General features: G+C 39.7%; 1 protein-coding gene across 2 annotated transcripts in view; it reads right to left on the reverse strand.

Moving 5' to 3' along the window:
• GRM5 (glutamate metabotropic receptor 5) overlaps window positions 1-24,833 on the reverse strand; it is a 607,899-nt gene that overhangs the window by 111,389 nt on the left and 471,677 nt on the right. For both annotated transcript variants that reach the window (XM_056114524.1, XM_056114523.1), the window contains exon 4: window positions 5,145-5,391. In XM_056114524.1, the coding sequence (XP_055970499.1) occupies window positions 5,145-5,391 (247 nt within the window). The remainder of the gene's footprint in view (window positions 1-5,144; window positions 5,392-24,833) is intronic.

Consider the following 24,833-nt stretch of genomic DNA (forward strand, 5'->3'; position numbering starts at 1 on the left):
TAAAGAAGCAAAAATTACTGAATAGATATTGATCCATGCAGGAAAATATTTCTGAAAATATAAACTTATATTAAAGGGAGACCAGTAAACTTGGTTGATAAATCTTTAAACCTTTAATTCTGATAGAGAAAGACTTTTCATTAAATAAATAGAGACATTTAAAGTGCAACATGAAAAACATAAAAAGAAATCAATTTTTTCCTCATTTGGTGATTGTGCTTAAATTGTTCTCTGTCCTTGTTCGGTTACTAATTGATGGTGCTGCTCGTAAAATACCTGTTTTTCCTCTCTAAAATTCAGTTTTATCCCAAAAAACCTATGACTGTTTTTTTAAGGTCCTTCCATGATCAAAACTAAATTTGTCATTGTGTAAATCAGCTTAATGCTTTCAAACTTCTAATGTTCTAGCTTTGCTTTTTGTTTGCCAGGTGTTTATTTTTGTTAAATTGATACTCTTTTTATACTTTATCATTTTGAATAAGTAATTTTTCCCCAGTATTTTTCAGTTGGCTTTTCAACCATCGATCTTATATTAAATTTTTTATGTCTCAAAGATTTGATATATAAGTAAGTAAGTAAGGCCCTCCCGTTGTTCATCCATTTGCTCGAGCGGGCCCAGTAACGTCTCCATTGGAGACTTTGTTGTACTGTGTCTGGCATATCGAATATGTCATGAGGAGCTTGCCAGGCTCTGCCGTGCGGGCGAGATACTCTCGGCAGCTTGCCGGGCTCTCCGAGAGGGGCGGAGGAATCGAACTCAGGTCGGCCATGTTGACTGCGTGCAAGGCAAACGCCCTACCACTGCGCTATCACTCCAGCCCTCAAAGATTTGATATATATCCTTAATTTATCTCTATCAACTTAAGTTAGTGTTATGTGACATTATAAAATACAAAAAATTGTGTAATTCTAAGCTCCCTTTATTTACATTATATTGGAAAAAATATATCTCCATACATGTAGCAAGTTGTTAAAGTTTTTGCTTTAGAAAGTCAATTATAGGACGAAGGACATAGCTTAATTGTATGAACCTGAAATAAAATGCTAGCACCATAATCTCTCATCACCACAAAAAAAAAACCCTATTCAATATTGCCCTACAGGCCCAGGTACCATCACACACCACCATTTACAGCCCTGGAAACAGCCCTGTAGGGCCAGAGCAGCACCACACCCTTGGCTCATTGTATTGAATCACCAGGACTTTTTGTCTGAGTGGCACCCAGAGTAGCCACCTTGAACTGCCTCTGCTCAGCTACAGTCAAGAGAGCAGTGAAGCCTTTTTGCACCGCAATTCCTGGTTGAATCTTAACATCATGGAGCCAAGGAGATTGTGCTTTAAAGGGACAGACAATAAATATTTCAAGCTTTTTCAGATGATCTCTGTTGAGACTATTCAGTGGTGTTTATGCAGTGTGAAAACAGCCATAGACAGAATCTAAATAAATAAGTGGCACTTTGTTTAAACAATATATTTGCAAAAAGAGACAGCAGATTAAAGCTGATCCCAGACCTTAGTTTGCCCGGCTGTGATCTATACTATTGGGTTAATAGTAAAGGTCCATATTAATTATCTGTAAATCTGTGATCATAGTGCTGTTGGCAATAAAACACGACCTAATGTTAATTAACTGAGAAGGAGAGCCTGATCCTCATTGTCATTAAGCTATTTATAGTCCACCTATCATTCTTAGTGCGATATTTATATGTTTTCTACAGAAATATTAACGCATTGGTGAAGGAGTTAATTCTCCACAACATGCTGGGGACATTCCATTGCGCTATAACCTTCTGTAAGGTTAAGAATTCTAATCTGACAGGCATCAAGCATTTCACTGAAGAACTGTGGGAGCTCACTTGATTGCACAGAGAGTGGGGTATTTGCTTTGCATTTTGCCTACACGTTTGATCCCCAGCACCCATATGGTCCTTGGAGACACATCAGGAGTTATTCTTGGGTGCAGAGCATAGCCAGGTGTGGCCTCAAAACAAAAGACTTGTGGATTGAAAGTAGTCTAATTTGATGTGTGGGTTTAAAAACAATGTTAAAATTTACTCTTATAAACCCAGAAGTGAGTGAGTCTGAGTGAGCTGCCATCTCTCCCACTTTCCTCTATGTGGGCTCTTCTTATGACTAATTTCTTTTAAAAAATATTTTAGTCATTAGGAAATTACGAAGTTATTCATGATTGCGTTTCAGTCATAAATCCCTTCACCACTATGCACTTTCATCCATCAGTGCTCCCTGCTACCCAGTTGCTTCTCACCCACCAATCTGTCTCTCTGAGAGTAACTGTTAAATGGGTTTTTGGACTATGGCTACAGTATTGTTACTAACAGGGCTCCATTCAGACCACTTTGCTACCTTTCAGCACCACCTCCTCCTTCCAGTGGAACACCTCCTCTATCACAGTTGTTGCCTTCTCCCTGTCCTGTCTTCCCCCCAACCTCCGCCACAAATGGCAGATTTCCTACTAAAGATCACTTTCATTTTCTTTGTTAAATTTTTAAGGGAACCCTAACCACCCCAGTTTGTAATGTCTTTTATCTAGCAGAGCTACACCTTTTTTTTACATCATGCCGATAAATACATTTCTTAGAAAATGATGTAATAGGATTGATCCCTGTTGATTAGTTGTACATGGCTAGGTGTTAAGCCAAGAAGATTAAATTAGGACATGCTAGGGGAAAAGGGAGCTCAGATAGAGAAGGGGGCACCAAATAAAGGGTGTTGGGAGGATCCTCCCAGGTGGGAGAAGCATGCTGAAAGTAGACTATAGACCAAACATGATTGCCACTCAGTGCCTCTTTTGCAAACCACAACACCCAAAAGGAGAGAGAGAACAGAGGGGAATGCCCTGTCACAGAGGCAGTGTGGGATGGGGGGTGGGAGGGATACTGGGATCCGTGGTGGTGGGAAATGGGCACTGGTGGAGGGATGGGTATTTGATCATTGTATAATTGAAACCCAAGCACAAAAATTTGTAAGTCTACAACTGTACCTCATGATGTCTCACTAATAAAAATTTTAAAAAAATAAAAAGTTGTTCATATAAAAAATTAGGACATGGACTCCATCATTTAATTGGCAATGTCTTGGATGAAGAAATTTAACTTTTGTATGCATTAATCTATGAAAGTTCAACCATAAAAGAAAATAAGTTTCCCATGATGATAATATTAGTTAAATCATAGAGGACTAGTTTATCATTTGATTCAGAAAACTCACATTTAAATATTGTTTAAATTATTTGCAAATATAACTGGATTAGTGGAAAAAACATCTAAAACTCACATTTTTAATGAGGCTGGTTCATTCCATTAGAGGTTGATTTTGATGATTCATTAATAAGTCAATGTAATATTCAACCTTAAAAATGTATGGAATTTTTTAACAATCGTTAATTCCCAGAAATTCTTTGAAAAATGTCATAATGTCCTTTAGAGACAATACATTTAATCTCAGTCTTAAGTAGATTCATATTTTTAAAGAGGATATGTATGAGTGTCCTAAAATGCCTCCATTAAGCATAATTAATAGAACTGGAGTTTTTGAGCATCCCTATATCATCTGGTTTGTAAAACTGGCTTGGGGCACAGGACAGGAAAACTATTTGACTTGGCAGAGTTTCAGTCATCAGTCTTGTCAGTGCTCTAGGAAAGCTCAGAGGAGAAAAAATAAAATCCATGTGCAGATATGCATATATCAGAGAATAGTCCTTAACCTGAGCTTCAGAAGAGCTTTTTGATCTAAAAGCATAAAAACTTGACAACAGTTTGATCCCCAACATAAAAAGAAGTATGAAATTGAAAGCATGAAATCAGTAATCATTAAAACAAATAAGTGGTTCATAAAAATAAAACTACAAATCTTAACATATATACGTAATATAAAGTTTTCCTTGGTCCTAGAAAAAATGCCTCCCTTAGCATTTTGAATGACTTAAAATTGGGATGTCATCAGTTAAAATTCACCTTAACAAACATCGCACTGGAGGAAAATTTTACAAGAATATATCAGAAAATATAGTCTTCCTTTTTGATTGCGTGTCTTGGAACTAGCTTTCATGTCAAATACCCACCATGTGAGACGGTATCAGCTGCATAAGGGGCAAGCTGCAGCTCAGTTGAGGGATGTGGAAGTAAGGTAGCTGCTACAATGCGTGGGCACATGAAATAAGAATCATGGGGGCACTATAGAGGACATTTCTTGGCACGGTGAGTTGCAAACAGAATGTAAAGATCCTCTCCTAGCACAGACGACAAAGATAAGCTGTTGCTGAATGAATAATTAGGATTTAAAAGTGGGAAGCCAAGTGACACTGGCTGTTCTGATTCAGGTAGAATAAAGGTCCAGCCCTACAATTACTTAGAGTATAATTACAATTGCATTAGTCCCAGTGAAATAAAGTCACACATGTCCAGAGTCACTTAAGCATTTGGACTATGAAATAAATGTGAACTCTGATAGATTTCAAGTACTTAATGACTTTCCCTGTAGTCTGACCTAAGTATGTTGGTATTTCTCAGTCTCTTTTACATAAATAGTCAAGGTGAAATTTCAGAAATTTCAAAAACTGGTTATTTATTTCTTCTTCCTGTTTCCCCTTTTTTAATTGAATCATCATGAATTAAAAACTTACAAGAATATTTATTATCAAGTTTGAGGCATATACTGTTCCAATACCGATCCCTTCACTAGTGCACAAAGGGTGATTCAGGCTTGTGAATGGAGGAACTTACCCAGATAGAATATAATAAGTAATTTAGTTTCATAATATATTTTTGATACATAAAACAATTTTTAGATAATTAAACAGCTGTCAATACAAGAATTCATGTATGGGATAACATGAGGAACAGGAGCAGAGGGCTACTAGGTCTTTGATCATCTATAATAATGTGGGACTCCTGTATCTGAAATACCAGTTGATACCAATAGCACGCTTTATACATCATCGTCATTAGTTTGCTGGTCATAGAACACAGTGTCTCCTTCTCTGTTTGCTCTTTGTAATTTCAAAACTAGCCAAACAAGACCAGGAAACCTAAATAAAAGCAAAGAAAAAAACCCCATGTGACATCCCAGGACAAAGTGATTAATGCTGTCCAGGTTATTGTTTTCAGTATGATTGTATCAATACCTTCCTGGGGAGTCTCCATTTTCATCAAATAGGATCATATCTCCAGAAACTCCAGTAAAATTAGTTTTCATCAAGGAATCCAAAAGTTTCCGTCCATCAATTGGCTTCATTGCATCACACAGTCCCGCATAGCCAGGACAGAGGGACAGCTGCATGTTGTGTAGCCCGTAGGCCATGGAATAGATGGCATTGATTACAAATCCCATTTTGGAATCTTGAACATGATGAGTTCTAAGAGTTAGAGAACCTGTTGGGAAACAAATGAGGGATTAGATTTGAGATACCATTCTATTTGGTATACATTCAAGTATTCTGAATAATTAAAGGATTCAAAATTTATAAAAGTCATAGTGAAAGTAACTACTCTGACAGGTGCCACCAACATATAGTCAATATTTTTCTTCTCTCTCCAGGATTGTTTTTCTAAATACCCAGAAGGAAAATCATAATCCTCAGTAGACAAAGATTCACTTACTGTTCTGTAGATGAATACAGGATAGCCTTCCATTTCTCTTCCACAAAATTTAACTAAAGAGCAGAACTACTTCCCTAGTATTAAGCCATGATAATTTACCTCCTTTGTTTAGAAATTTAGACTGTCCTCTGACATCCTGATGGATCTATCACATCTTCCAGAAGGGCAATGGAGAAGATTATTTATTACTTGTACTCGGATCTCTTTAATAGCCATGTCCACTTGCCCACATACCAAATTCCACAGGATGAATATGTCATTCCCAACATTCTCCCTTCCGAAATCCTACACGCCATCTCATTGGTAAAGAAACAAAGAGCAAGAGCACCTGGCTCAGACAAGGTCAGACATGAACACCTGAAGAACCTACCGTCAGTACTCATCAATACACTGGCTCGGCTCTTCACACGCTACCTGTCTGATTGCAAGGTTCCAAGGTTTCCCGATGGAAAACCAGCAGGACTGTACTACTATACAAGAAGGGAGACTTCCACAACATTGGCAACAATTGCCCGATCTGCCTATTGTCTGTCATCTACAAGCTGTTCACTCGAGTCATCCTAAATAGGATTGGCAGAACAACAGATGAAGAACAACCATGCAAACAAGCTGGGTTCCGAAAAGGATTCAGCACCATCAACCATATCCACATGATAACCAAGATCATTGAGGTTTCTCAGGAGTTCAAGATGTCACTCTGTCTAACATTCATTGATCAGGCCGTTGATTCTGTTGAGATGGAAGCAGTCATCGAAGCCATAGTCAATCAGGGCATTCAAACTCAATACATCAGGATCCATCGTGAGCTGAATTACGGATTCACTACCAGGATCTCACCATTCTACAAAGAAGTGATCATTGATGTCAAGAGAGGGGTTCGGCAGGGTTATACCATTTCACCGAAACTCTTTAGTGCCACCCTCGAGAACCTCATGTGACGACTGGAATGGGAAGAAATAGGAGTGAAGATAGATAGTTGGCAACTACACCACCTCTAATTTGCTGATGACATCGTTCTAATAACACCAAACATCAGCCAAGCAGCACAAATGCTGACCGACTTCATCAAGTTAGTGTTGAAAGGTTGGATTACAGCTGAATCTCACAAAGAGATTGTTCATGAGAAACAGTCTTGTTCCCGATGTTCCATTCACTCTCAATTGAATGAACATTTCTGAATGTAACAGTTATGTGTACCTAGGTCGAGAAGTCAACATGATGAATGACCCGGCACCAGAGTTGCGCAGGAGGATGAGAGCGGCTTGGAAGGCCTTCAAAAGCTTTGAAGAAATAACTAAGAGGACGAAGAACCTCCAGCTCCAAGCATATCTCTTCGATTCCACCCATATGTCTTCGATTCCACTGTTCTTCCTGCATTAACATATACCTCAGAGACCTGGGTTCTATGAACACAGGATGAGAATGCTATTCGGGTCTCTCAAAGAAGAATCAAAAGAGCTATGCTTAGAATATCACACTTCACTCAAATGAGAGAAAGAATCCGGAGTTCTGAACTCCATCAACGCTTAAGAATCAGGGATGCTGTCTCATTTGCCAAGGCATCGAAAATCAGATGGACTGGACATGTAATGAGATTTAGAGACTACCACTGGACCAGAGCCATTACCGACTGGATTCCACGGGATGATGTCAAAATATTGCTTGGCCACCCACCTACAAGATGGTCAGATTTCTTCATCAAGACCCTGAACGATCGGTTTGAGGCTCTTTGTGTTCCTAGAATGAGCAGATGCCATTGGGCTATGCTAGCACACAGCAGGGATGAATAGAGACATTACCGGCACCCACTCGAGCAAATTAATGAGTAAAGGGATAGCAAGTGATCAAATTTAAAAACTATTCACATATACAATTTGCAAACTTAAATCCCGGTAGAGGAATGAGCCAGTTTCTACACCATCTTGCTCTAACATATCTATATAGATTAATGATATACAATTCCCAACCTCAAGGCATATGTTCCCCACAAAAACGTTTGCTTCTTTGAAAATTCCTATATACAAAATTTGAGCTATATAGTTTTTTAAATAAAGTTATTGAAGCCATTTTTGGGGGGTCGAGATAAAATTGTGTTATTGGTTAGCTAGTATAAACAAGATGAACATGCATTCTGAAACCAAAAAAAAACCTAATTCAATAACAGATTAATTATGCAGCAATAGTGATAATCTTTAACAAAGGCGAGTCAAAATCAATAAAGACTCAAAGAGGTGGAGGCCTCTTTCAATGGATAACTTTGTGGGACATTTTTATTGCAGGGCTAATATCCAGTTTTGCTTACTTGAACTCCTGTGATTTATAATTATTCTAAACTCCTTGAAATGTACATCTACACAATGGAATACTATAAAGCTGTTTGGAAAAATAAAGCAAAAATTGCTTATAAGTGGATGGATATGGAGAGTACCATGCTGAGTTAATTGAGTCAGAAGCAGAGGGACAGACATAGAATGATTGCACTCATTTGTGAGATATAAAAATATATATGAGACTAGTACCCAAGAACAGTAGAAACAAGGGCCAGGAAGATTGGTTCACATTTGGTTGCCACTTCATGTTCTGGGGGAAAGGCAATTTGAATACAGAAAGGACAACTATGATAAAGAGAGTTGGACATGATCATTCTGGATAAGAACTATGTGCTGAAAATAGTGCTTTCAGTAATCTGTATCCCAAGCCATAACAGCCCCAAAGAGATAGAAATAGAAAGAAGGAAAGTTGCCTGCCATAGAGACAGGCTGGGTGAGGGGGTGACAGGAGGGAAACTGGGGTCATAGGTGGTGGAAATGTTCATTGGTAGAGGGATGGGTGTTGGAACATTGTATTACTGAAATCTGACCAATGAGTAGCTTTGTAACTCTGTATCTCGCAGTGATTCCAATAAAAAAGTAATCAACAAACTCCTTGAAAGTGGGTTATATAATTGTTGCTTCCATTTTCTTATAGTTGGGAGGGCAGTGCCATGGAAGTTGGCAATTACCATGTGGTCTGGAGGGTCCCGCGGTGAGGCTGGTGACAGTAACACAGCCGCAGGAGCTCCTTGAAATTGAGCATTATAACTGTATGACGTGGCTGAATGATTGTTCCTGGAATGTTTTGCTTTACAAGTGAAATAGTGCTTTGAACATTTGAGAAACTTTAAGGTCAGAATGGCCAGAACATGGCGCAGGCGAGCTGAAGTGGTAGAGGGAAGCAGTGCCGCAATGACATTAATCGCCACTGGGATGGAAAAATAATCCTGTGGGCAGGGCACTTTCCTTACACACAGCCTACCCAGCTTCCATCCAAGCACCACCTATGGTGCTTCACTGCCAGGGGTGACCCTGAGTGCGGAGCTAGGAGGAAGCCTTGAGCACTGGCGGGGTGTTCTCCCCGACTTCCATCCCTCCGAAATATATGTTCTGCTTTGACAGTATAGCATTTGGATCCCTCATGTCCTTAGAAGGGATGCAGTCATATTTATGTTTTAGAAATACCAATCATACTACAGGGGACAGGAAGATTTAAAGTGCTGGGAGTAGTTACAAAGACCTGTTAAGAAGCAGTGAAGAGATCTCAGGGATGGATAGAAATGTCTTACATTGGAAAGGTGATCATATTTAGATGGCATAACCTATTAACATTACTCATGATTAGATAATCATGATGACTGAATGACTGAATCAGAAAGGAATGGTCTAAGAAACAGCCATGTTAAAAAGAGTTTGTCATTCAGAGGAAAATAATGTCTTTGAGTAATAAAAAATATATATTGCTCAAAAAATTAGCACTTCTATAGGGGATCTACCTCCAATAAATGTTCATTGAATAAAATAAATTATATCTCTTATAAGTAAACTATACCTTCATTCTTTTTCTTTTAGTAGGGGCTGGTCATTTCTTCCCCTATAGTTATGGTAGGTAGAAGGAAAAGAGAGGGGCACAAGATAATGTAGTTAATAAAAGTAGTCATTTTAGGTGGTTTGTATATGTGTGATGTGCGTGTATGTATGTTTGTTTGTATGTAGGTGAATAGGGTAATGGAATATTTGATGTATGTCCAAGCAGAGCTTGGGTATTACCCCTGACACTGTGTTCAGAGGCTACTCTTTTTTTTTTTAATTTTATTGAATCACTGTGAGATAGTTATAAGCTTTCATGTTTGGGTTACAATCACACAATGATCAAACACACATCCCTCCACCAGTGCACATCTCCCACCACCAATATCCCTGGTATATCCCCCCTTTCCCACCCTCCCTCTGCCTCCATGGCAGACATGATTCCCCATATAATCTCTCTCTACTTTTGGGCATTATGGTTTGCAATACAGACCATGAGAGGTTATCATGTTTTGTCCTTTATCTACTGTCTGCACACATCTCCCATCCTGACCGATTCCTCAGCCATCTTTTTCTTAGTGATGCCTTCTCTATTCCAGCTGCCTTCTCCCCTTTGCTCAGGAGGCAGGCTTCCAGCTATGGATAAATCTATCTGTCCAGTGTATCTACTGTCCTTAGGTGTCAGCCTCATGTTATGTTGTTTTATATTTCACAAATGAGTGCAGTCCTTCTATGTCTGTCCCTCTCTTTCTGACTCATTTCACTTATCATGATACTCTCCATGTCTATCCATTTATAAGCAAAGTTCATGACATCATCTCTCCTGACAGCTGCGTAGTATTACATTGCATAGATGTATCAAAGTTTCCTTAACCAGTCATCTGTTCTAGGGCACTTGGGTTGGTTCCAGATTTTGGCTATTGTGAACAGTGCTGTAATGAACATATAGGTACATATGTCATTTCTACTGTGCTTTTTGCATTCTTGGGGTATATTCCCAGAAGTGGTTTTGCGGGGTCCTATGGAAGCTCAATTTCTAGTTTTTTAAGGACTGTCCATATTGTTTTCCAGAAAGGCTGGACAAGTGGGCATTCCCACCAACAGTGAAAAACTGTCCTTTTCCCAACATCCACATCAGCAATAGTTGCTTTTGTTCTTTTGAATGTGTGCCAGTCTCTGTGGTGTGAGATTATATCTATTGTTGTTTTCATTTGCGTCTCCCTGATGGCTAGTGATGTGGAGCATTTTTATATGCCTTTTGGTCATTTGTATTTCTTTTCTGAGGAAACTTCTGTTCATTTCTTCTCCCCATTTTTGATGGGGTTGGAGGTTTTTTTTGTACAATTCTACTAGTGTCTTGTATATCCTGGATATTAATCCCTTGTCAGATGGGTATTGGGTAAATATTCCTTCACATTTTGTAGGCTCTTTCTGTATTTTGGTCACTGTTTCTTTTAAAGTGCAAAAGCTTCTTAGTTTGATGTAGTCCCATTTGTTTATGTTTGCTTCCATTTGCATAGTCAGTGCTGTTTCTTCCTTAAGATGTTTTTAGCTTCGAAAGAAGAAAAACGCTGGGAGGCTCCACAGCTCCCGGAGAATGCTCCGAGATCACCAGGAAGTACCAGATGGGGTAGGTGCCTCATCCCACCTTCTTCAGATGAAACCCCGGTGACCATGAGCCTCTACAAGCATAACTCGGGCATTCGGGAACCAGGACTTCTATTCCAAACCACGCGGCTGCTTATGCCTATGCAGCCGTGCGACATCTCCTTATATACAAAGTGATCAATGGAAAGTAAATCATCCAACGTTTCTCCCTGAAAATCAGGCTTAACTCTTTTACAAACCACAACACCCAATAGGAGAGAGAGAACAAAACGGAATGCCCTGCCACAGAGGCAGGGTAGGATGGGGGGATGGGAGGTGGGAGGGATACTGGGATCTGTGGTGGTGGGAAATGGTCACTGGTGGAGGGATGGGTATTCAAAATAAATAAATAAAAATTTTAAAAAGAGAAAAAAGAAAAAAAAAGATGTTTTTAGCTTCAATGTCATGGAGAGTTCTGCCCACATTTTCCTTTATGTACCTTATGGATTCATGTCTGATGTTGAGGTCTTTAATCCACTTTGACCTGACTTTTGTGCCTGACATTAGACAAAGGTCAGAGTTCATTTTTTTGTAGGTAGCTCTCCAGTTTTCCCAGCACCACTTGTTGAAGAGGCTTTCCTTGTTTCTCTTCACATTTCTTGCTCCTTTGTCAAAGATTAAGTGGTCATATATTTCAGGGTCTGTGGCAGAATATTCACTTTTGTTGCATTGGTCTGCAGGTCTTTCTCTATCCCAGTACCATGCTGTCTGAACTACTGCTGCTTTGTAGACAGTTTGAAGTTGGGGAGGGTGATGCCACCCATCTTCAGAGGTTACACTTGACAATGACTGGCAACCATATGAAGTGCTGGGAATTGAATTTGGTCAGCTGAATGCAAGCAAGGGAAACATCCTACGCCTGTATTATCTCTCTGCCCCACAATCTGTCATTTTAAATGCAACATGAGGGGTAACTAGTCAGATAGGTGAAGGAAATTGCTAAGGCACTTTATGGGGGAGGGGGTGGGAGGGCATTTCAAAGGATAACCAAGAGAAAGAAACTTTCCCTTAGATCCCCCAACTGTGCCAGGTGGAAGGGAGGAAAGCAGCAGTTCTCACTTACATGATTTGCGAATGAAAACAAACTCCTGAAGGCAGAAGAAACATCGGACAACTTCTTTGTATGCCTTCGGAAGGAACTTAGAGTTCCAGAAACAGAGTACAGGAAAGCAAGTACCAACAAGACCCACTCAGAAAGCAGCCAGCTTCATAGTAGCACTGTTAACACTAATCCCATGCATATTTATTGATTTATTTATGGGTTACCTAGCAGAACCTCGGACCTGGTGGTCACTCCTAGCAGTTCTTCTCCCAGTCGGTTGGGCCTGAGAGTCGACTTCAAGCAAGTGGTGCCGTGCTGTGAGCCTACAGGGCTACACTCATTTGCTGCAGGTTCTAGAGACTGAACCCAGAGACTCAAGCACAAAGGCAGGTGAGCCAGTCCTTTGTTCTGCTCACCTTAAATCAAATCCCTTTCCAAAGGCTCTAAGAAAACTATCTTCATGAATTGTAATTACGCATACTAAAATTAATCTTGCTTTTCTAATCTCTCTCTCTCTCTCTCTCTCTCTCTCTCTCCTTCTCTCTTAGTCACTATGTGTACCATATTATAGAAATTGAGCATACTTAAGGTAGGTGAGTTTGAAATATCCAATCCACACATCAGTTAATTCCTACCTTCCTTCAGTTAAATTAGTAAGTAGAGAAAGTGCTATTCACTTGATTGAGTGTATTTCTGGGAAATGAACTGGGCTTTAAGACTCATCTAGGCTATGTTTGGGTACATAACTTAAATGTATAATTATACCCTACTCAGACTCCCAAATTGCTCTTAGAATTCAGCAACAGATGCCTTCTGAGGATCTTAAATGAGTGGTATCTGAGGCTTACTTTTTAGTAATTTTCCAAGATCTAAAGCTGTGAGGTTAAGTTATTTATGTGAACCCCTTCTTGCTTCTTGATGAAGGCCTGCAGAACTATAAACGTTCCTCTTAAAACTGTTTTTGCTGTGTCCTACATGTTATGGTAATTCATGTCCTCATTTGTTTCCAGGAATCTTGATTTCCTTTCAAAGCCACTGGTTGTTCAGTAGTGAGCTGTTTAATTTCTAGGTGTTTGATATGATTCTCTGTTTCTATGGTGCTTCACTTCTGTTTTCAGTTCATCATGGCCCGAAATTTTAGTTGGCACAATTTCTGTTCTCTTAATTTTATGAAGGTATGTTTTGTGGCCCAGCATGTGGTCTATCTAGTAAAATGTCCCATGTGCACTGGAGAAGAATGTGTATTTAGCTTTTTGAGGATGAAAAGGCATGCACGCGCACACACCACACACACACACACACACACACACACACACACACACACACACTGACTCTCTTCCATTTTTTCCCTCAAATAAAGTTTTTCCTTGCTGAGCTTTAGTCTAGTTGAGCTGTCAAGAGGTGACAACACAGTGTTGAAATCTCCAACTACTGTTTTGTTGCTGTTAATATCTTTCTGCAAGCCTATTAGCAGTTGTTTTAAGTATTTTTCTGGTCTCTCAAAGGGTGCATAAACATTTAGGAGTGTGATTTCCTCCTGATGTACAGAGCCCTTGGTTATTAAGAAATGACTTCTCTGTCTCTTATAATCTCCTTCATCTTGAAGTTGTGTGTTTTCAAAATTCTGGCGCTCTCTAACTCTCCTGTCGCGTGCATTTGGTAGTCTCACGCACCTCCCCCCACTCCGGGGTGGTCAATGGCAATAGTCAGGCGAAGGAACAACTGAAGGCCAGGCTGATCAGTATCAATTGTAGTTTATTCCAGTCGCCACTCCTCTTCTGCTTCTCTTTCTCAAGCCTGGGCTCCTCTCACCTCTGACTCTGCCCTCTGGAGCCCGAGCCCGAGCCTGAGCCAGAGCCTGAGCCTGAGCCCGAGCCTCAGCCTCCACCTTCTGCCTGCCCTTAGCCCCCACAGTCTTAGTTTATGTAGCAATCTCAGCAATCAGGTAGGGTGGTGACACAAAGGTGGGTTGAACATTAACAAATCAACAAAGAGAGGTAAGACCACTCCTCAAGGAGATTAACTCAAGGATAAAATCTCATTTAAATAGATTATTCCAGATTACTAGGAGATCTGTTCAAGGATGGGATCCCAACAAAGGTGTGTTCTTTCCTCAGCTAGTAATCTACTTAGATAGTTGTAGTAATTCTATTTCCAATATTTCTAGCAATGTCATTCTGTATGAGCACAGTAAAAGATATAAACTTACAGTTTGGTTCTTCCTGAGGACATCTCACTAACTATTCCACAGTCCTCAGGCCAGGTCAGCCTTCCTAGCCCCACCAGGGTCTTAATCTTGTCGTTACTTACTTTTGGATCGTGACAGCATTTGTTCAAGATTATGCCCTCAACTTATAGTTGAGTATTGTGGCGCTTTGGCCTGGCCCATTTTGATGCCAGGGTAACTCACAGCTTGTCTGGGGTTCATTCAGTCCCTTGTTGGGACCCTGCTTTTGTGGTGCTAGGAACTAAGGGCAACTGAATTAAGAAAGAAGATGCCCAGGAGTAAATATTATTCAGAGTCAATCAATTCCCACGTTACAAAGCATCATATTAACTGTCTTCCTGTGTCCATACAGAAAGGACATTGCTTTAAGGTAAACTATGCAAAAGACATACCTTACAATACAAGTTCAGTGTCCTTAGAAGGATCTGATCTTACAAGCTAACAGAATATGATTAGGGAGAAAAGGTAATTAACTGCCTGGGGAGGAGAGCACAGAGAAGAGTTTACAGGTAAACAGAGGAATGGGAGTGACTCGGGAGCACTGTGATGGGTATAACCCAATAAACCTAAGCTCTCTGTGGCAATGTTATCCTACAGAAGTCTGTATTGTCTGATACTAGTAAGACGACCTCTCCTTTTTTTGAGGGAGCTGTATGCTTGAAGAATTGTTTTCCAGCCTCTGACTCTGAGTTTGTGTTTGCCTTTACTGTTCAGACGTACTTTTTGCAGACAACAGAGCACTGGGTCCAACTTTCTAATCCATCCCGATCCTTTGTGTCTCTTGGTTGATGCATTTAGCCCACTGACACTGAGAGAGATTACTGTGTTGGGTTTTGTGCCATCTTTCTGTGGGAGTTTGATGTACTCCTGGGGCTTGTCTTATTTCAAAACAATGGCTTTGAGTCTATAGACTTCCTGAGTTGTTATATATCTGTGAAGTTGTGTATTGTTCCTTTGAATCTGATTGAGAATCTGGCTGAATAAATTATTCTTTGTTATACATTTATTTTATTGAATTTTTTTTCACCGTATACCACCACTGTTTTTGGGCCTGGGGAGTATCATCAGATAAGTCAGCTGTGAATCTTAAGGATGTTTCTTTATAAACAATTTTCTTCTTTGATCTTGTTGTTTTCAGTTTTCTATCTCTATCTATGTTTTTTGTCCTTCTGATTGGGATGTGTGCTGAGTGTAGGATAACATTGGTTTGCCTTCCTCCCTGGCCACAGAGAGCTTGGGTTTGTTGATTGCTCCCACAACCTGTCAATTACCTTTGTCTCCTGATCAAACTCTGTTAACTTGTAAATATTGTTTCTCTATCCTCCTTAATGTCCTTTGTATGGTTAATCACTTCAGAGCAATTACTTCTTGTATGGACACAGGAAAACAGTTAAAAGGACAAGCCTGTAACTTGGGGGTTAGTTGACTTCAGATAATATTACCTCCTGGATATTTGTTCTCTCGACTTAAGCCTCAGCTGCCCTTACTTCCTAGATCCCCAAAAGAAGAGTCCTGATGAGGAATTGGGTCAACCCAGGGCAAGCAATGAGCTACCCTGGCATTGAAATGGGTCTGACTAAAGTGCCATAATGCTTAACTATAAGTTGAGAGCATGGTCATGGAAAAATTCTATCATGATTCTATCTCCGGCAGGGAGAGAGACAGAGTTGCAAGGAGATTACACAGAAGAGACAGAGAGAGCTGAAAAAGAGTTGGTGAGAGGGTTGCTGTGGACAGAATTGCAGAGAAAGTCAAAGTTGGAGAGAATTGTGGAGAGAGTTGTGGAAAGAGTTGTTTGTGGTCAGAGAAGGAGAGAGTTGTGGATGGAATAAAAAATCAGCTGGGCGTTCATTCCTCCTTCTTCTGCCCATTTCAACTGCCGTCCCTGGTGGGGAAGCAATTCAAGAGCACTGAACATGGGCGGAGAGAGTCATCCAGAGAGCCTGTGAACATTCGTTAATGGTGATCCCTCATAGCGTCACCTGAGAAAAAGAGTTTACACAGCTCAGAGGAAGGGGATTGCACACTTGAATATTTTTATTTGTGTTTCTTTTAACACATCTTCATGATCCATGTTGACATACAGGTTGGTTCTAAATCTTAGCTATTACACTATTGCAGTGCTGCAATGTATAACAAGGTACATACATTCATTTTTATGAATGTTTCTCTGTTTTCAACGTAGATACCCAAAATTGGAACTGAGAGGTCATAGGAGAACTCAATTCTGGGCTTACTGAGTACCTTTGATAATGTTTTCTATAAAAACAACACTCCCACCAGCAGGGCATGAGGGTTCCTTTTTCATCACAACCCCGCTTACAGAGATTGTTTCTAATAATTTTGATATGTGCCATTTTCATTGATGTAAGATTACATCTCATTGTCTTGATTTGGATTCCCCTAATAATAGATGATGATAAGCATTTGTTAATATGCCTGTTGGCCATCAATTGGTCTTCCTCAGAGAAATGTCTCTATTTTCTGTTCCATTTTTGGATGGGGTTTTTAGGTTTCTCTCTTTTTTTTTTTTTGGTTAATCTTTCTATTTTATAGATCCTGAATATCAACCCTTGATGTGTTTAGTGCAAATATTTTCACCCACTGAGTTAACTGTTATTTAGTTTGATACATCTTTCTTTTGCCATATAAAAACTTGAGTTTGCTGTAGTCCCATTTGTTTATATTTTTTCTGTAGCCTTTGAAAATTGCATGGTTTCATTGAAGACTCCTTTTTGTTTTAGGTCTTGGTGCATTCTGCCTCAATGTACTTTATAGGTCTTTGATCTGCTTTGAGTTGACTTTTGGGTAAGGTACGAAAGATGAATCCAGCTTTATTTTATTGAATATGGTTATCCAATACTCACACATCATTTTTGAAAAAAAATCTTTATTTCATGTACTAAATATTTAAAGTTGTAATATTTAATGATCTCAGCTCCTTTGTCAAAATGTAGCTGGGAGTTATCCTTTGATATTCTATTCTGACCAGAAAGGGCTGAGGGTCTTTCTTTATTCCACTACTAAGCTGTTTTTATCACTATGACTTTATAGTATAGATTCAAATTAGGTAGTGAGACCCTGCTCAGTTTCTTGCTTTTCAGTATGGTTTTGGCTATGCAGGGTCTTTTGACTACACAAGAGCTTTATAATTGACTTTTGTAAGTCCTTTAAGAATGTTATCTGAATTTGGATTGGGATTGCATTATATCTATGTAATAGTTTAGGTATGATGGTCATCTTGACAGTGTTGATTCTTCCAATCTATGAGCGTGGACTGTCTTTCCATCTCCTAAGATCTTCTTTAATGTCTTTTTTGAGTGTTTTGAAGTTTTCATGATATAGGACTCTCACCTCTTTCTTAAGTTGATTCCTGGGTTTTATTCCATTCCTATATATATGAACAATAGATTAGAGAAGAAAGAGCTCAAAGTGTCTATTCCATTTAAAATAGTGCCCAAAAACATCAATTTCCTAGAAATAAACTTAACAAAAGAGGTGAGAGGCCCCAACCCCTACCCCAATGTCAAGCTTCCTACTGAAGAACAATTCTTCTCTTCATTTCTCTTGCGATTGGTCATTTGATATCTCGCACATTTTTTACATCCCAGCTATGAGAGACATCATTCTGATTCTCATACTCTCCATCTGACTGATTACATTTCACATGATACTTTCCAGATATATACACATTGCAGAAAATTGCAAAACTTTAACTTTTCTTATGGTCGAGTAGTGTTCCATTTTTACATGTACCACAGTTTTCTTAACCAGTCATCTGTAGATATTTGGGTTATTTTCACATTTTGTGTACAGTACTGCAGAGAGCATTCAAAGTACAGATATGTTTTCTGCACTGCCATTTTGGGCCTTTGTGGTATATTTCTAGGAGTGGAATTGCTGGGTTGTATGGGAAGATCAATTCCTAGTGTTTAAAAGAATGTCCATATTGTCTTGCAAAATGGCTGGCCAGTTGAAATTCCCACAAGTATTGTATAAGAGGGATTATTCTCTCCATATTATTGCCAACAATATTCGTTGTTCTTTTTGTTAAGTGTCATTCTATTCAACTTCAAACTGTATTATAAAGTGACAGTAATTAAAGTAGTACAGTAATGGAAAAAGGACAGACGCTCAGATCACTGGAACAGAGTGTAATATCCATAGAGATACTCTCAGGTATATTGTCAATAACAGTTAAAGACATCATTGCTAAAAAGTTCCCAGAACTGGAGGGCACAGGCATCCAGATCCAAGAAGCCTGAAGGGTACCAGCTAATAGAGCCCCTAATAAAAAGACTCCAACATGTATTCTATTCAGAGTGATGAATACCATCGGTAGAGACACAATACAGAAAGCATCACAATCAAAGAAGGAAGTTACATACAAATGCATCCCTTAGATTTACAGCAGACTTGTCAGATGAAACCCTACAGCCCTGAAAACTGTGGTGGGATGTAGTGAAAAAACATTAACAAAAGAAATGTATCAATAAGACTTGATTCTCATTCAGATTTGAAGGAATGATGCAAAACCTTATTTAAAAGCTAAGGAACTTCATAGACTTCAAAACCAAATTTAAAATAAGGACTGAGGGCCAGAGACATAGTACAGCAGATAGGGAGTTTGCCTTGCACATGGCCAACCTGGGTTTGATCCCCAGCATCCGATATGGTCCCCCAATTACCTCCAGGAGTAATTTCTGAGTGCATAACCTGGAGTAACCCCTGAGCATTGCTGGGTGTGGTCCAAAAAACAAACAAAAAAAGGACAGAGTAGGCTAGTATAAGAGAAGACAAACTCCACAACAAACAAAGCTCTCCAGAGTCGCCACCCCTCCCAATAGGTCTTCCTGCTTCTGCGCACCCCCTCCCCACCAAACCCATGCCCCTCAACACCAGCCACCAGGACCCCGGCCTGGGGCACCTGCCTTCACTTCTGCTGCGAGCAACAGCCCAACTAGCGGCTGCCCCTCCCAACAGGTCTGTGGACTAGCATCTGTAGTGGGGATGGCCTCCTCAAAGTGGTCGTGGCCTTCTGTGAGGTTGGCGGCCAAAGAAATATTTCCCACTCCAGCTCTCTCAACTCACATCCCAACCTTCATCACCTAATTCTATGGAAAAGGTCCTGGCCACCTCAAACACAATATGACAATAATCCACCAGCCTACTCCCATTACAACAAAAGACCAGTGTACCCAAGAATCTCTACAAGCCCAATATAAAAGGGCACCTCCACCAATGTTTCACTAGATGCCTATCATAAGCAACAGAATAATGTCTGAGAGGAAGTATTCTAGAAGGGGAGAAGGGTTACCACCATCAACCAAGCTTATTCAGAATCCTTTCCCACAATGAGAGATAACAGTGCTAGTGAACTTGAAGGTTTTACCTCTATATAACCACAACAGAATGAGGAAACAGTGCAAATCTCCACTACAAGGAGAGGACGAAGAAAAGAATCCTGAATCCTCAACAGGGGTTACCTCCAAATATGATCGCTCCAATAAAGAATTCTGAGGAGAAATGCAGAGGATGTTCAAGGAACTCAAAGAATCAATGAAACAGATATCCAGAAAATTAAAGGCAGAAGTGAAAGAAGCAGTGGAACAGATGGACGAGAAAATACAGGAAGAAATGAGAGCAGAAATAAGAAAGCTTAAAAAAAAGTGTCACAAATAAAGTATTCGGTAGATGAAATTAAAAACTCAATGGGTGCCCTCAGCCATAGAATGACTACAGCTGAAGACAAAATTAGTGAGCTTGAAGATGAGCACCAGAAATCATATAGGCAACAACAAACAATGGGAAAAGACCTCAAAATAGTTCTAAAGCAAATTAGAGAGGTACGGGATGACTTCAAGAGGAACATCATTAGAATCATTGGAGTACCAGAAGAACAGGGAGGCAACTCCAATAAAAAAGCCACGGTTAAAGAAATAATTTCTGAAAAGTTCCTAGAGTTAGAAAATGCAGGCATTCAGATCCAAGGAGCCAGAAGGGTGCCAGCTACAAGAGATCCTAATAAAAACACTCCAAGGCATATCATAGTCAGAATGATGGATGCTGTGGATAGAGGCACAATACTGCAAGCAGCAAGGCCAAAGAAGGAAATCACATACAAAGGAGCACCCCTTAGATTTACAGCAGACCTAACAGAGATAACCCTCCAAGCCTGAATACAATGGTGGGATATAGTGAAAAATCTCAATGAAATGAACGCTTCACCAGGAATACTTTATCCAGCAAAACTCTCACTCAAACTCAATGGAACAATACACCCTTTTATAGATAAACAACAACTCAGGAACTTCATAGACTCAAAACCAAACCTAAAAGAAGGACTAAAAGGGCTCCTGTAATTCAAGAGGAAAACACCCATAAGCACAACACACCATTACAGACAGATCGCACAAAACCCCATGACAATAATTTCTCTTAATGTCAATGGTCTAAATGCACCAGTCAAGAGACAGAGTGGCAAAATGGATCCAGAAACTGAAACCAACATTCTACTGCCTAAAAGAAACTCATCTGAATAGTCAGAGCAAATACAGACTCAAAGTTAAAGGATGGAAAATAATCCTGCAAGCAAGCAACTCCCTCAAAAAACCTGCAGTGGCCAACTAGTATCCAACAACATAGACTTCAGGTCAAAAAAGACTAGAAGGGACAGCAAAGGCCATTTTCTATTTCTCAAAGCATATGTACAACAGGAAGAAATCACACTCTTAAATGTATATGCACCTAATGAGGGACCAGCTAAATACTTAAAATAACTGCTAACAGATTTTAAGGAGGACATTGCTAACAATACAATAGTAGTTGGAGACTTGAATATCACCTTATCACCTCTGGATAGATCAACAAGAACAAAAAGCAGCTAGGAAACACTGGCTTTGAAGAAAGAAATAGAAGAGAGAGGGTTTTACACCTATAAAGGTTTTACAGTGACTAAAATACAGAGATAATCTACAGAATGGGAAAGGATATTCACCCAATACCCATCCAATAAGGGGTTGATATCAAGGATATACAAAGCACTGGTTGAACTATATAAGAAAAAGACACCCAACCCCACCAAAAATGGGGTGATGAAATAAACAGAAATTTTGTCAAAGAAGAAATCCGAACAGCTAAAAGGCACATGAGAAAATGCTTTACATCACTAATCATCAGGAATATGCAGATCAAAACAACAATGAGAAATCATCTCAGACCATACAGACTGACCCACATCCAAGAACAAAAGCAACCGGTGTTGGCACGGATGTATGGAGAAAGGGACTCTCCTTCACTGCTGGCGAAATGATGACTGGTTCAGTCCTTTTGAAAAAAAAGTATGGATGCTTCTCAAAAAATTAGAAATTGAGCTCCCATTTGACCCAGCAATACCACTCCTGGGAATATATCCTGAAGAGTCAAAAAAGTATAGCCAAAATGACATTTGCACTTTTATGTTCGTTGCTGCACTGTTCACAATAGCCAAAACTTGGAAAAAACCTGAGTGCCCAAGAACAGATTTCTGGTTAAAGAAATTTCAGTGGAGCCACACTGCACGAAACCAAAGCTGAACCATTCCAGAGACCCTCTGTTCATTCATCCAGGTACCCGCCCAGTGGCAGGGCCCCTTCCTGGGGCTTCACGGCTGACTAGGTCCCCTGAGAACGGCTGTTTTTCACCCTTGGTCTGCGGGGGAATGGAATTGAGCCACATTGTGCAAAACCAAAGCTGAACCATTCCGGGCACCCTCTGCTCATTCATCCAGGTACCTGCCCAGCATCAGAGCCTCTCCCCCTTCATATCCCATAGGAATCATAAGTTACCCTCTTAGATGGAACTTTCACTAGGTTAGCTTAACCACTAGAAACATATTAGCTAATAATTCATTAAGCCCATCTCAATTCATTCTGCATCTCAGGCAGAATAGTAACACTGAGTGTGAAGATCTAAGCCACACCAGTCACAATGGTAAAGCAATACAGAAGCCCACCAAGCTTACTTATTGAAGAGGCTAGCCCAGAAGACACCAACAGTAATTCAGTGCTAGACAACCTCTCTGAAATGGAATTTAGAAGGGAGCTACTGATGATGCTTAGGGAGCGAAAAGAAACAATGGAAAGCAATACCTATAAAAAACAAGAGGATTTGAAGGTAGGAATGAGGAAAATACAAACAAAAGTACAAACGGAAATATCAGACCTGAAAAACCTGGCAGGTGAATTGAAAAATTCAGTGGATGGCCTCAGCAGCAGAGTAACAGCTGATGAGCACAGAATCACAGAGCTCGAAGACGAAGTCCAGAGACTCTCCAGAAAAGACCAGAAAATGGAAAAAAGACTCATAATTCAGGAACAGATCGCAAGAGAAGATCGTGATGAAGCCAAGAGGAATAACATAAGAATTACTGTGGTCCCAGATGGACAGGAAAAAAACCCTGATGAAGAAGAAACTGTCAAAGACATCATTGCTACAACATTTCCAGAACTGAAGAAAACATGTGACCATGTTCAGGAGGCCCAAAGGGTACCAGCTAGAAGAAAGCTGAATAAAAATACCCCAAGACACATCCTGATCAAAATGACCAAAACCTTAGATAGAGAAAATTCTGAAAGCAGCAATATCAAAGAAAAAAATTTCCTATAAAGGACCATCCTTAAGATTTGCAGCTGCTTTATCTGATGAAACCCTCATGGCCCGAAAACAGTGGTGGGATACAGTGAAAAAACTCAATGAAATAAATGCCTCACCAAAAACACTTTACCCAGCGAGACTCTCATTCATAACAGAAGGAACAACACGCAGTTTCACAGACAAACAACAGCTAAGGAACTTCATAGACTCAGAACCATGGTTACAAGAACAGTTGTTCTTTAAAATGGGCTACTTTAAGACAAGACGGGCCCCTCAAATACACCACATTTCAACAGAAAAATGTGACAAAACCCCATAATAATAATCTCTCTCAACGTCAATGGGCTAAATGCACCAATTAAAAGACACAGAGTGGAGTGGCAGGATGGATTAGAAAATTGAACCCAACATTCTGCTGCCTTCAAGAAACACATCTCAATAGTCAAAGCAAACACAGGCTCAGAGTCAAAGGCTGGAAAACAATCTTACAGGCAAACAACTCCCATAAAAAAGCTGGCTTAGCCATCCTAGTATCAGACCACATTGATTTCAGACTGAAGAAGGTCACAAGAGACAGTGAAGGCCATTTCTTATTGATCAAGGGATCTGTACAACAGGAAGAACTTACGATACTAAATGTATATGCACCTAATGAGGGACCAGCAAAATACTTAAAACAACTACTCATAGACTTGGAGAAAGACATCGATAGCAACACAACACTAGTGGGAGATTTCAACACCACTTTATCACCTCTTTATAAATCAACCCGACTGAAGCTTAGCAAGGACATACTTTATCTGAGGGAAGAAATGGAAGAAAGGGACTTAGGAGATATATTCAGGACACCTCATCCTCAAAAAGTTGAATACACATTCTTCTCAAATGTGCATGGAACATTCTCCAAGATAGACCACATGCTGAGCCACAAAACATACCTCCATAAATTAAGAAGATAGAGATCGTATCAACAATTTTCTCAGACCACAATTGCCTTGAAATTAAAAGTAAATCACACAAACAAAAACAGAAAACTAAATCAAATACCTGAATACTAAACAGTTCACTTTTGGACAACGCATGGCTTAGAAAGGAAATCAAAGAGGAAATCAAAACATTCCTGGAAACAAACGAAAATGAGGACATGATTTATCAAACTTATGGGTCACAGCAAAAGCTGTGTCAAGAGGAAAGTTTATAGCTCTACAAGCATTCCTCAGGAAGGAGGAGTGAACCCACATAAGTAACCTAAACTCACAACTTAAGAGCTTGGAGAATGACCAATGAAAAGAGCCCAATCCAAACAGGAGGAAGGAAATAATAAAACTCAGAGCAGAGATTAACGAGATGGAAAGCCAAAAATCAATCCGAAAAATCAATGAAAGAGAGAGCTGCTTCTTGGAAAAATAAACAAGATCGATAAGCCTCTAGCAAAACTCACAAAGAAAGGAATAGAAAGAACCCTAATAAACTGAATCAAAAATGAAAAGGGAGACATTACAACAGAAACTACAGAAATTCAAAGGACCCTCAGGGAGTACATTGAGAAACTTTATGCCACAGAACACGAAAACCTCGAGGAAATGGATAAATTCCTAGATTCCTATAGCCTCCCAAGGCTAAACCAAGAAGACCTGGAATACCTGAACAGACCTATCACCATCAATAAAATTGAAATGGTAATAAAAAATCTCCCCAAGCACAAAAGTCCTGGCCCAGATGAATTTACTAGTGAATTCTTCCAATTCTTTAAAGAGAACTTACTCCCAATACTCTTTAAGCTTTCCCACAGAATTGAAGTATCAAAAACACTTCCAAACAT

The sequence above is a fragment of the Sorex fumeus genome, unplaced genomic scaffold, assembly GCF_029834395.1.
Source record: "Sorex fumeus unplaced genomic scaffold, SorFum_2.1 ptg000026l, whole genome shotgun sequence".
Classification (NCBI taxonomy): Eukaryota; Metazoa; Chordata; class Mammalia; order Eulipotyphla; family Soricidae; genus Sorex; species Sorex fumeus.